Raw genomic sequence first — 13,830 nt, 5'->3', positions numbered from 1 at the left:
CTCGGTGGGAGGTTCCGGGACGTGATGACCGCCGCCATGTTGGCAGCGTCACGTCCGCCAAAACTCCAAATATAGACAAAGAAGGGGAGCACGAGCGGGGTTTAGGGGGGCGGGCGATCGTGGGAGCAGGAAACTCACGCTGTGATATACGTCAACCATCTGTCACTCAAGCGGCAACGCCCATAATTATGCGTAATTTTAAGTCCGAATACAATTAACATGAGTGAGTTGTAAAAAAATTCACCCCCCCTACAATTGACACCAGAAGAGAACCTATCATCTGAGACCAGAGCGGTTTTTTGTACCAGGCTGTAAACATGTTCATTTCTGCTGTGAAGTCGGCCATTTTAACATGGGAGTCTATGGGAAATGACTCGCTGCTGGAGCCAGCCCCCAGTGGCTGCGGCGTGAATTACAAGTTTTGACACTTCCGCATGCGCTTCCACTTTGAGCCCCGAAGGTTGCCGCTTGGGACAGACTGATTCACTGCTCCACCTAGTGGCTCACAGAGGGATTACAGTTTGTTGATAGCTGTTAGCATGCTTATGATATTCTGAACACTCTGCTCTGCACACAGTGAAGTGCTCTCTGTCGCCCCCTCCTGCTCAGTGGGGCTGTGAGGCCTCAGCCAGCAGACACACACACTCCCGCCCTGTCAGTGGTGCTGTGGTGTTGGAGTGTTGTTTCCTTCCTGTTCTGCACTCTGAGACCCAGACGGTCATCCTGCCGCTCTGACCCCCTGCTCATCCACCTGAAGTAGCCTCTGACAGGAGCAGCTGGTCCCTCTCCCCGCCCCACCCCTCACCCCCACCCCACAGTTCATCTTCAACCTTCAACATAATTAACAATCTGCTCCGGAGACAGAGCGCTCCCAGCATGCCGAGCGGCGGTCAGCAGGTGAACCACAGAGGTGGCTGAGATTGATCCACCTTGCAGTCAAAGCTCAGTCGCTGTTAGCACGCTAACATTAGCTCAGTGGTAAACAATGGGTCAGCTGATGCCTCATTGGCTGCTGTTGACTGCAGTGGTCTGTGTGTATGGCTGCTGTGTTAGAGGTGAATCAGAACAACCTGCTGCTTAAACACACACACACGGCTGTGTCACCTGCACAAACAGGACAGGAACATTGTGTTTTTGGTGTTGCTAACCTACGCCTGTGTGTGGACAGATCCTGCAGCTCCTGGTGCCAGCTCCTCACCGCTCGGTCCTTTCAGTGTGTTGTCAGCTGTAATCCTTCTCCTGGTGTTGGTTGTAATTTGATTCATCTGAGTGTTTGCATATTGATGCTGTGTGTGTGTTGGACTCACAGCTCCCGCTCTGTGTTTCAGCTCCTCAGACGTGTGGACCAGCTGCCACCTAGTGTCACACTGGAGCAGCTGTCAGATTTAGAGCGGTCACCTTGTTAACAGCACCGTACACTTCATGTGTCTCTTTATCATATGGTTTGTATTTTTAGAACTTTTTAATTAGTTTTTGTTGTAAGAGCTGATTGACACAGTGGGATCATATGTTCAAGTAACAAAATAATCCTAATCCCAACCCTCCCTCGGAACTGAGGGAGGAGGAGGAGGAGCAAAATGTCTTCAAGAAAACTACAAGTCCAGCTGAGTCTGGAATGAAAAAGGCCTGGATGACTGAGAGCCTTCATCCACTGATGGTTCCAGTGTACAGCGGTCAGATCTAATGTGGAGAATGGTTTCTGACCTCCTGTCCTCTGACTGTGTTTTCAGGTGGGGTGGAGGCTGTGACGCCTCTTCCTCATTGCGCTGCATTGTGTTGGTGTCAGGCTCCTGATGGCTGACAGAACTCTGATTCTGCCCAGTAACACTCCGGCCTACCTCATCTGAGTAGAGTGACTAAAAGTCATGGCGGGGGAATCTGCCTGTATTACAATGGAGGGCTGATGTGGCGGTGGGAGGGGCCTCCGGGCTCCATGCTCGTCTGATCATGTGCTTGACAGTTGTTGCACGGGTGCGGGCACGGCCTATTGAGCAGAAGGTCGGCAGGCATCATAGATTTCAACGACAGACCGACTCGCTGACAGGTTTGGCTCTCCTCGGTCTAAAGAGACGAAGCGAGGGGGGTCAAAGGTTACGGCTGGAAGAGACTGTCACGGCCCAGCGATCAGGAGCCCGACACGCAGAGCGAGCTGATCCTGTCCAGCCCACACGCTCCTCTTAGGACGCTCAATTAGATCCATTGCTCATTCATGAGAGGCAGACATTTGACAGCCTGTCAGAGAGTCTGTGACGCCGACATGCAAAGTCAGGCCGGCGAATGCTTCAGACAGGCTCAGTGCTCCTGCTGAAGGCCAGGAGACTTTCTGAGGGTCCCCATAAAACAGCTGTTAGAGGTGGACACAGGAGACAGCAGGAAGCAGCTGTTAGAGGTGGACACAGCAGAGGACAGCAGGAAGCAGCTGTTAGAGGTGGACACAGCAGAGGACAGCAGGAAGCAGCTGTTAGAGGTGGACACAGGAGACAGCAGGAAGCAGCTGTTAGAGGTGGACACAGGAGACAGCAGGAAGCAGCTGTTGACCTGTGGACACAGGAGACAGCAGGAAGCAGCTGTTGACCTGTGGACACAGGAGACAGCATGAAGCAGCTGTTAGAGGTGGACACAGGAGACAGCAGGAAGCAGCTGTTAGAGGTGGACACAGGAGACAGCAGGAAGCAGCTGTTGACCTGTGGACACAGGAGACAGCAGGAAGCAGCTGTTGACCTGTGGACACAGGAGACAGCATGAAGCAGCTGTTAGAGGTGGACACAGGAGACAGCAGGAAGCAGCTGTTAGAGGTGGACACAGGAGACAGCAGGAAGCAGCTGTTAGAGGTGGACACAGGAGACAGCAGGAAGCAGCTGTTAGAGGTGGACACAGGAGACAGCAGGCAGCAGCTGTTGACCTGTGGACACAGGACACAGCAGAGGACAGCAGCTGGACAGACATAAACCTCGGATCTGACGTCAGCTCTGTGAACCATAAGCGGTCACAGTCAATTAAAAGTCTTCGAATCACTGGAGGAGCCGCTCAACCAAGAAAACTACAATTCCCACAAACACCAGTACAGTGCGCATGCGTAGTAGTGCCCTAACGACATGTCTGATGTTTTCAGTAGCAACCGTGAGCCTGACCTGAAAGTCGTCGATAAAGGTAAGAAAGGTTTAAAACAACTTTAAACACAGTCCGGTCACATACTGAGCCGCGTACGTCAAAGCTGTCACACATTACCAGTCACATACCGCTGAGTTAGCAGAAGCTAGCCTGTTAGCCAACAAGCTAACTCAGCGCTAGTTTCAGATGTGATGAGAAACAACAACAGACTGGAGGCTCGGCGCTTTTAGTCCGTTTGATAAAGCACCGTGTAGTGTTCAGTGACGTCAGACTAAAGTCTACGTTCAGATTTATTGATCCCGGCGGAGCTGAAGCGGCTCAGAGCAAACACAGCGAGGAAGCCGCTTCGGTCCGGCGTGTTCCGAACACCACACGGTGTCTCATCACAACACGAAGCGCCGCTGTTTACAGCAGCATTACAACTGTTATCAAGATGAACCGACCAGAGAACATCAGTTTACTTAATCTTAATCTAACAGTACGATGTATTCATATGAATCTTTTCAACCTCTGGGTTAGAGGGCTGCATATGAACCGTTAAATTAATTCCAGGTCTGCTGAGTATTGATGAATGCAGTGATCACTCTTTACTTTCAGAGTCATGTCCACTCTATTTGATGTAACAGCAGCAGATGTGCCGGTTAAAGACATTGGCCTGTCCCGACCTGCGGCTCCACAAGGTCTGATGTGTTGAACTCTCTCATTTTGTTTTCATTCTAAATAACTCGATGGATGGATTTAATGTGGATATGAGGCAGATTCATTCCTCTGGTTCTGAACATGTTGCTTGCTTCATGCTGACAGATTCATCGGCCCATCAGTATGCTCGTGCACGCCATGACGTCTCACGGGTGTCCAGGGAGGAGCTGGAGGACCGGTACCTCTGCCTCAGCGAGGAGACACTTCACCTCAAACAGCACATTCACAAGCAGGAGGACAAAATCAGGAAGTGAGACACATCTTTCTGGGGGGGGGGGGGGGGGGGGGTTAAACTTTGTATTTCTGACACACCTCAAACTATGACATGTTGCTGCGTCCTCTCCTCCACCTGCAGGCTGGGTACGAAGCTGATGAGGCTGGTGAAGGACCGCGGGCGTATGGAGCAGCTGGCAGCAGGGGGGGGCACGCCGCTGGCCCGGATTCGAGATGTCGAGATGGAGGAGATGATGGAGGAGCTGCAGGAAAAAGTCCGCAGTCTTCAATATGACAACGAGGGCCTCAGACAGCGCCTCCTGGTGGCCAAACAGCAGCTGATAAACTCTCAAAGCCACAGGCAGACTGCATACAGCCATGTCAAGCCTCGGATCAACACGGGGTTAAAGAGGCTTCGAGACAACGCCTCGTCTCCTTCACAAGCACGGCCGAAAAGTGAGTTTCGCTCCAGCGCCTGGCTTTACTGCAGATATTGTGTATTGAGTCATTGTTCTGTAGAGAAGCTCCCGTCCAGTCCCAGACTCTGAGACCGTTCAATTGATATAAACTCAATATTGATGTAAAGTGACCTTGAGTGATAAATCAACATTATTATAATTGTAACTGTGGAAAACATAGAATGGTACTTTTGAAACTACATGCCGTGCTGCAGGTTCGAGGAGCTTGGACAGAGCCGGCAGACCTCCGATCGGCCAGCTGCCTCGATACGGACACAGCCTGCTGGAGGAGGCGAGGGCTAAGATCCGCAACCTGTGAGTACCGCCCGCCACAGCGCCGGCCTCAGACACAGCAGCCGATGTCTGCTTCATCTGAGCCTCTGATGAGGTGAAATAACTTAATCTGAACTGTGATCCAGAGAGAACGTGATAGAGTCCCAGCGGATCCACATGGAGGAGCTGGAAGGAGCCGCAGAACTGCTGAGGGAGGAGCTGAGGATAAAGGAGGCCAGCTATGAGGAGAGACTGCTGCAGGTCCGACAGCAGCAGAACTCCAAACTGAGGTTGATTGTTTGATCTGTGTAAAGCTGGAGTGATAGCTGCTGTGTGTCCGTTCTGTCAGAGAGGAACTCTGTGTCTGCGCTGTGCACAGGTCGCACGTCAGCAGCAACGTGATGATGGTCCAACTGCAGAAGCAGCTGGCTGACAGGTCCAACGCTGTGACCGAGCTGGAGGGGCGATTCCTCCAGTTGCAGGAGGTGAGACATTACCTTCTTTAGCTGCCGCTGTCGCCTGGCACGCGTGTATTCACCGTGTTATCGTGTGGTCTCCAGAGTCAGCAGACGCTGAAGGTCAGCCATGACGCTGCCATGCTGAAGGTGGACGAGCTGTCAGCTCAGCTGAAGGACGAGCGACTGAAGGCTTTGGACCTGGAGAAACGGCTGCAGAGCGCCAAGATGTCCAAGATCCAGACGCAGCAGGTGAGATTTCTGACTACATCACGTACAGTTACCACGGTTACAGGGTCACTCCTCACTTCTTCTGTCACTTCCTGTGTCGTACAGTTAAAGGAGCAAATCAGTGAGCTGGAGCAGGAGAGAGACGTGCTGAAGGACAACAATGAGACCCTGCTGACCAGGTGATAGCTACACCCTGTTGATGGATGGTGTTTTTGTGTGACCACACCCACCTGCCTCTGACTCACTGCATTCATTCGTTCTCAGAGCCTTTGATGTATCTCAGCAACAGAAGTGGCAGCTTCAGGAGCAGCAGCTGAAGCTGCAGATCGCTCAGCTGGAGACGGCGCTGAAGGCCGACCTCGTCGATAAGAACGAAATCTTGGACAAAATCAAGGCTGAGAGGGGTTTGTTGACGTATCCTCCGCTGTATGAATGGCGGTGGTTTGAATGATTGACACCCTCCTTTGTTTCTCAGACACAAACGAGAATCTGACAGAAGAAAATAAGAAACTCCAGATCCAGTTTCTGGAACAGAAGCAGCAGCTGGAGGAAGCGAACAGCCGCCTGAAGTTCTACAGCCGGGTGAGCGGCATTATGAATAATTATCATTCAAACAAGCCTTTTATTTTAGAACAGAGTGCAGCTGTTTCTCTCAGAACTGTTGAATAGCTGCACACTGACGCTGGGCTCACTGTGCTCCCTAAAGGAGGGTGATTACGATGTGGCTGAACTCACCGAGGCCCTGCTGCTCATCAAAGTAAGTGAGCCTGCAGTCTGCTGCTCTTTATTGCTGCTGTCTCAGGCGCTTGAACCTGCCGTTCCTCCCTCAGACACGTAAATCCCAGCAGAGCGGAGACCTGGGCTTCCTGAAGGAGGTGGAGGAGGACACAAGCAGCAGCATGTCTGCCAGAGAGCTTAGAGCTGCTCACGCCGAAACCATCCAGGAGCTGCAGAAGACCAGAAACCTGCTTAGCATGGAGAGCCGGATCAGCAGAGACTACAAGGTGCAGCCTGAAGTGCTCCTCCTGTTTGTGTCTCTGATGGAGCAGGTCTGATCAGGCCCTCCTGTTTTATCCACACTGCTCTGTCACTGTGGCTGTAAGAGGCCGAAGTCATGAAAGCTGTGTATACAGTGTTCTTCACCAGTTTGTGTCCTGATGTGAAAAATAAAGCTCCTTTCTGCTGTCTGTGGCAAAAAGGTGGAGCTGGAAGCTGCCATGCAGAAGATGGAGGCTGACAAAGCTGAGAGCGAGCAGAAACTGGAACGTCAGGCTCAGCTGCTGGACGCCAGGGCTGCAAAGATCAAGAAACTAGAAGGTAGTCAGACCTCTGTCTGTGTCTGTGTGTGCGTCTCTGTGTCTGTGTGCGTGTCTGTGTGCATGTCTGTGTCTGTGTGTGCGTCTCTGTGTCTCTGTGTCTGTGTGTGCGTCTCTGTGTGCGTGTCTGTGTGTGTGTGTGTGTGAACCCTAACTTGACTAAAAGCACTTGAAACGTTGTGTTGCAGCTCAGCTCAGAGACATCGCCTATGGCACTAAGACTTACGTCCTCAAACCAGACATCTCAGGAGAGGAAGAGGCGGATGACTTGGATGAAACTCTTCATCTGAAGTGTGGAGAGAACCTCCTGGAGCTTCAGATAGTCGGCATCTCACTGTCTCCAGCCGCGCTGGAGGCTCTGGGTGACACCGAGCCCTCCACCTTCTGCACCTACTCCTTCTATCTGTTTGACCTGCATTCCACTCCAGTGGTGACGGGCCGCAGACCTCAGTATGGCTTCACCTCTAAATACGTAGTAAGCATGGAGGAGAACTTCCTGGACTACCTGTGGGGGGGCTGTGTGACGGTGGAGCTGCACCAGGCGCTGGGACTGGACTGGAGGACGCTGGCGACCGCTCAGCTGCGGCTGCAGCCGTTGATGGAGCAGGACGGGAAGCTTCATGGCAGTGCGACACTGGCTGGTGAGTAGAGGCTGAGACATGAGTGGGTGTGTGAGACGCAGACTGAGTCGCGTGTGTTTGTGTTGTTATCTCAGGGACAGGAGAGGACGCGCGGTCCTTTGGCTCGTTAGACTACTGGCTGAGGCTGAGGATTCCCATGACAGAGACCCTGCAGCTGTACAGAGATAAGGTGAAGGCCGTGGGCTACGTCAGCTCCGCCCTCACACAGCAGGTAAACTCACAGAGCTGCAGCTGAAGATCATTCTCATCAGTTATTTAAGTGTCAATCATATAACCCATAACTTTAATTACAAAACCAAAAAACAGAGATCCACTAGCAGAGCTCTGCATGTACACTGTAAACCACAGTGTAGCACAGAGTGTAACGCACACAGTGTAGCACAGAGTGTAACGCACACAGTGTAGCGCAGAGTGTAACGCACACAGTGTAGCGCAGAGTGTAACGCACACAGTGTAGCGCAGAGTGTAACGCACACAGTGTAGCGCAGTGTTACACACATTGTGACAGTGTAACACACACAGTGTAGCACAGAGTGTAACACACACAGTGTAGCGCAGTGTTACACACATTGTGACACAGTGTAACACACACAGTGTAGCGCAGAGTGTAACACACACAGTGTAACAGATGAATCTTTCTTCTGCCCTGTGGCTCCCAGCTGCCGAGCAGTAGCAGCTGGAACGAGCTCCTGGTCACCATCCAGCGCTGCACAGACCTGCGGTCCAGGTCCTCCCAGCACCCGAGCCCCTATGTCATCTACAAATTCTTTGACTTCCCTGACTGCCCTACTTCCACCGTCCATGACTGCTGTGACCCCCAGTTCAATGACTGCAAATCCTACTCCGTTCGGATGGATGCAGATCTGCACTGTTACCTGAAGTCTGATGTCCTTCAGTTCTATGTGTTCGACTACAGAGAGGAACAGATGGACACGTATCTGGGCAAGGCCAGAGTGCCTCTGCTGTCACTGTCCCATGACCAGTCCGTCACAGGTGAGGCTCCGCCCCTTCTGCACCTCATCACAGAGCACTGAATGTGCCGCTGAAGATTCTCAGTCATCCAGCTCGTTTTAATTCAGGAGCTTGAAGCAGGTCAGCTGCTCCAAGCAGCTTCATCCGTTCAGACTTGTTCCGACCTGATGCATAACATCTGTCTCTCTGCAGTGTTGTTCAGTCAGTGTCACCGTGATTACACTTCTTGTGCGTGGTTTTGTTCCTCAGGTGTGTTTCCGCTGGCTGATCCCTCTGGACAGCCAGCCGGTCACATGGAAGTGACCCTGAAGTGGAAGTTCACGTACCTCCCTCCATCAGAGGCCATCATGGCTGACGAAGAGCCGCCTGCTGCAGAGACGGTCGAGCAGAAACCAGAGCAGCACAGCACGGAGGCCACGAGGAGACAGGCTCTGCTGACAGACGAGGAGGAGGAGCTCCATCGCTGCTCCTCTCACCCGGAGGCTGCTGCTAAGGTCAGGAGATCAAGCCACTCAGATGATTTAACCCTCTCAACGCCAAACAGTTTCTGTCACAGTGTGTCCTGATTGTTCCTCCACACAAACAGCACCATCATGTCTACAAGCAGAGAGACTCAGACTGTGTGCAGAAGAACACAAGTGTCCGCTCAGGGTTACAATCACAGCTCACTCCCTTTAAATGTTGGTTTTCAGGTTCTGCTGCCTAAACTCATACAGAGAGCTCAGCCCAAAGACGCTCCACCAGCTAAAAGAGTCACGTTTGGTGAGGCCACGGCCGCAGACAAGCAGGTCAGACAGCTCATGCTGCTGATAGCACAACACAGCACAGCACAGCACAACACAACACAACACAACACAGCACGGCCGCAGACAAGCAGGTCAGACAGTTCATGCTGCTGATAGCACAACACAGCACAGCACAACACAACACAACACAACACAACACAACACAGCACAACACAGCACGGCACAACACAACACAGCACAACACAGCACAACACAGCACAACACAGCACAACACAACACAACACAGCACAACACAACACAACACAGCACAACACAGCACAACACAACACAGCACAGCACAACACAGCACAACACAACACAACACAACACAACACAGCACAACACAGCACAACACAACACAACACAACAGCACAACACAACACAGCACAACACAACACAGCACAACACAACACAACACAACACAACACAACACGGCACAACACAGCACGGCACAACACAACACAGCACAACACAACACAGCACAACACAACACAACACAACACAACACAACACCACACAACACAACACAACACGGCACAACACAGCACGGCACAACACAACACAGCACAACACAACACAGCACAACACAACACAACACAACACAACACAACACAACACGGCACAACACAACACAGCACAACACAACACAGCACAACACAACACAACACAACACAACACAACACAACACAACACAACACAACACAACACAACACCACACCACACATGTTGTGATGGACAAACACAGACATGCTGCAGCCGTCACGTTACAGACCTGACGGACCCCGCTGCTCTGGTCTCAGCATGGTTCACTGTATTTTTGCAGGTTGTGTCCACAGAGCAGGAGGATGAAGAACAGTCTTGTGTCTCTGATGGACAGCTTGTCCCAGCGAACGCTCAGTCCTCCGACGACTCTGAAATCTCTGAGGACATTGTTGAAGGTCTGAATATATTGACCAGTATTCATAAATATCACTTTTGACATAGTTACTGCATAAACCAGAAAAGACGACCAGGACTCTGCAGCTGTCAGTTCAGTTCAGCTTTATTTATACTGCGCATGTTACAGTTCAACAGATCTTTTTTTCTTGTTGTGTGTTGATACATCTGTGTATCAGTTTTCATGTCCGTAGGTCTTGTGGTAAATATTTTCTCAGTCTAGGGGGCGCTGCAGATCAGTCATGGTCAACTTGCAAATTTCGCCTGGGGACAATTTTGGGGAACAGAAGAGGCTGCAGACGGACTCTGGTTTTTCTGGTTTTTAAGGTGAAATGAAAGCGCCGCCACCGCCGCCACTGCCGCCACTGCCGCCACTGCTGCTGCTCTCACGGTCAGGTGTTGTTCTTCTGGCCTCCACACAGACTGTTGGATCTGTGCTGTGAGAGAAGTCCAGTTTGTTTCTACACCAGCTCCCCAAACCCTCATCTGAGCAGACATTAATATTAAATGTGGCTCACACACTGCATCAATGTTATTGAGAGCGGTGGCAGCAGCGGCGGTGGCAGCGGCGGCGGTGGCAGCGGCCTTTTAATTAACCCTAAAAACCAGAATCCGTCTGCAGCCTCTTCTTTTTTTTAGGGCCCGAGCACCAAACGTGCAAGAGCCCTAAATAAATGAGGCTTCCTCCTTCCTCTCATTGTTTCTCCTCCCCTCCTTTCTGCCCCCCGCTTCCTGTCGGCTCCGTGCAGATGTTGAGGAGGTCCGAGCGGCTGCTGAGGATCAGAGTGAATCGACTGACAGTGATGACTGCATCGTTCACGGACCGGCCGCGGGGAGGAAGGTCAGTGAGTGCTTTGTTTTGTTGGACTTACTGCCTGTGAGGAGGAGCCGCTTGTTTTGAGTCTGTTTGTTAGCAGCCAGTGTTTTCGTGCTCTCTGGTGTCCTCGCTAATCGATAACAGTTTGGTTTGGAGAAGCTAATGATGGACGCTGAGCTGCAGCTTGTTCTCAGCCCACAGCAGGCTCCGGTCTGCCCGCAGCATCAGTGTAGTCTGAAAACCTTTGCACCGTCAGTGATGGTGTTTCTTTGCACAGCTCAGGGGCTCAGACGCCTGTAAAGGTTTTTAGCCTGTTATTGATGAGCAGCATTAAAGTGGCTCACTGCTGCTGTGAGGGTGTGATGTGGAACGAAGGGCTCCCAGAATGCACTGACTCTGTGTCATGGTCTGTGTGGCGTGCTGTCCTCAGCCCTCTGAGCGAGTGCGGGTGGAGGTGGTGTCTCTGAGCCTGAGGCCGGACTCTTGGGTGGCGCAGGACAGCAGCGTGATGCGTCTGTTTGTGGAGTACTCCTTCCTGGACCTGCCCACCGAGGAGACGCCGCTGTCTCTCCCCAAACCCCCGCCGGGCAAGAGCATCAACTACAACTACAGCAAAGGTGCAGTGCCTCCTCATGACGTGCTGCTGGATGTCCACCATCTCTGTCACCCCTCTGACCACGTCTCTCTTTCTGTCTGTCTGTGTGTCTGTCCCCCTGTCCCTGCCTCTGTCTGTGTGTCTGTCTCTCTGTCCCTGCCTCTGTCTGTCCCCCTGTCCCTGCCTCTGTCTGTGTGTCTGTCCCCCTGTCCCTGCCTCTGTCTGTGTCTGTCCCCCTGTCCCTGCCTCTGTCTGTGTCTGTCCTCCTGTCCCTGCCTCTGTCTGTGTGTCTGTCCCCGTGTGTCTGTCCCCCTGTCCCTGCCTCTGTCTGTGTGTCTGCCCCCCTGTCCCTGCCTCTGTGTGTGTCTGCCTCCTGTCCCTGCCTCTGTCTGTGTGTCTGTCCCCGTGTGTCTGTCCCCCTGTCCCTGCCTCTGTCTGTGTGTCTGTCCCCCTGTCCCTGCCTCTGTCTGTGTGTCTGTCCCCGTGTGTCTGTCCCCCTGTCCCTGCCTCTGTCTGTGCGTCTGTCCCCCTGTCTCTGCCTCTGTGTGTGTCTGCCTCCTGTCCCTGCCTCTGTCTGTGTGTCTGTCCCCCTGTCCCTGCCTCTGTCTGTGTGTCTGTCCCCCTGTCCCTGCCTTTGTCTGTGTGTCTGTCCCCCTGTCTCTGCCTCTGTGTGTGTCTGCCTCCTGTCCCTGCCTCTGTCTGTGTGTCTGTCCCCCTGTCCCTGCCTCTGTCTGTGTGTCTGTCCCCCTGTCCCTGCCTCTGTCTGTGTGTCTGTCCCCCTGTCCCTGCCTTTGTCTGTGTGTCTGTCCCCCTGTCTCTGCCTCGGTGTGTGTCTGCCTCCTGTCCCTGCCTCTGTGTGTGTCTGCCTCCTGTCCCTGCCTCTGTCTGTGTGTCTGTCCCCCTGTCCCTGCCTTTGTCTGGTGTCCTGCAGTCATTCCTGTGGATGTGCAGAGCAATGCAGCACGGCGGCATCTGCTGAGGGGAGTCCTACAGGGACGAAACCCTCAGATGGAAAGGTGAGACACAAAGAATGCAGACTGAGACAGTCACAAAAAATGACACAATTCACAGAGAAAGTCTTTACACATGTCTCAGACCTCTGACTGAAACGTCAGAGTCCTGGAGCCCAATGTGGGCCCTCTGACTGCCCTGTGAGCTATGTCAGTGCTGCCCTGAGCTTAGGCTGACAGGCTGATCAGTTGTGTCCGTGTCTGTGGACAGAATCCGGTTCACGGTGGTGAGTGAGCCTCCAGAAGCAGAGGAGCAGGAGAGGGAGTGTGAGGATGTGGGCGTGGCCTTCCTGAGGATCAACAAGATCCTGGAGAGGCAGCAGGACGTGACTGAAGCCATCCTGGACGGTCAGTGTCTCACACACACACACACACACACACACACACACACACCCCTCCTGCTGATGGTAACACTGTGTGTGTGTTTGCAGTGTTGGACATGGACAACAGCAGTGAGGTGGTGGGCAGCCTGACTGTGTCTGTGGAAGGATTGGAGGCTCTGCAGTCCATCATGAAGGACCAGGATGTCTCTGCCCAGCTTCCATCAGCATGACAGACTCACTGACAGAACAGAGTGCCTCTGTTGCGGCCAAAATTATTTTTTTATTTTAGATGAATTATGATGTATTATGGCCTTCGGCTCCTCCTTCCTTTTCGCCTCCGTAAGGCAATCAGTGACACCTGAGAGACGCTGGTCAGAGAGGGAAGTGGGACAGTTTTTTGTCTGTAGAAAGCGGTTTCTTCTATTTTCTTGGAAAGTTTGTGATTTAAGTTAATAAACATTCAAGCACAATTCTGGATTATTGACCGGCTCTCATCCAGAGCCGCAACAGCCTCACAGTGATGAAGCTGCCCACATGTGTGTGCTTCTGCTGATGCTGCTTTCACATGAACTCGGTCTGTCTCAGGTGAGAGGCGGAGCTTCACCCAGAGGTGACCACAGGAGGTGCTCTGCTGGCGGTGGAGAAGAGGTGGAGCTCATGACCAACAGTTCAAACAGTAGTTCTGATCATCTGCTAGTGTGGACCAGAGGACTGTTTACATCTCTTTACATCTCAGCTCTGATACATCAATCCTAGACCTGACTGCACTCTGATGACATCACTGTTTGAGCACCACTACAGGGCGCCCTCTACAGAAGCTTCATTATGCTAGCAGGAAGTGGACGAACTGAGATGGTTTCAGACTCTGTTGTCAGGAGCTGGACGTGTCTCTGTCCCTGTCCCTGTTTCTGTCCCTTTTCCTGTCCCTGTCCCTGTCTCTGTCCCTGTCCCTGTCTCTGTCTCTGTCCCTCTCCCTCTCCCTCTCCCTCTCCCTG

The 13,830-nt window shown here is 52.5% G+C and overlaps 1 protein-coding gene across 1 annotated transcript; it reads left to right on the top strand.

The window, feature by feature from the left end:
* Positions 1–3,071: 3,071 nt before the first annotated feature.
* rpgrip1l (RPGRIP1 like) lies at positions 3,072–13,830 on the top strand. Its single transcript, XM_028432105.1, has 25 exons — positions 3,072–3,150; positions 3,709–3,791; positions 3,916–4,060; positions 4,166–4,479; positions 4,697–4,796; positions 4,901–5,044; positions 5,134–5,239; positions 5,315–5,461; positions 5,546–5,619; positions 5,705–5,844; positions 5,916–6,022; positions 6,147–6,197; positions 6,271–6,444; positions 6,640–6,757; positions 6,945–7,397; positions 7,472–7,608; positions 8,057–8,390; positions 8,619–8,863; positions 9,062–9,157; positions 9,978–10,092; positions 10,840–10,931; positions 11,338–11,524; positions 12,434–12,518; positions 12,724–12,860; positions 12,944–13,830. Exons 2-25 carry the CDS (start codon positions 3,713–3,715, stop codon positions 13,063–13,065), a joined length of 3,702 nt encoding a protein of 1,233 aa, XP_028287906.1. The 5' UTR covers positions 3,072–3,150; positions 3,709–3,712; the 3' UTR covers positions 13,066–13,830.

Source organism: Parambassis ranga, chromosome 19 (genome assembly GCF_900634625.1).
Source record: "Parambassis ranga chromosome 19, fParRan2.1, whole genome shotgun sequence".
Taxonomy (NCBI): Eukaryota; Metazoa; Chordata; class Actinopteri; family Ambassidae; genus Parambassis; species Parambassis ranga.
Note: the sequence above shows the minus strand (reverse complement) of the source record. Positions and strands in the feature narration are given on the sequence as shown.

Coding starts and splice junctions, on each gene's coding strand:
- rpgrip1l (XM_028432105.1), top strand. CDS start 3,713: ATGTCCACTCTATTTGATGTAACAGCAGCAGATGTGCCGGTTAAAGAC. Junction 5,620..5,704: donor AATGAGACCCTGCTGACCAG/GTGATAGCTACA, acceptor ATTCGTTCTCAG/AGCCTTTGATGTATCTCAGC. Junction 10,093..10,839: donor CTCTGAGGACATTGTTGAAG/GTCTGAATATAT, acceptor GGCTCCGTGCAG/ATGTTGAGGAGGTCCGAGCG.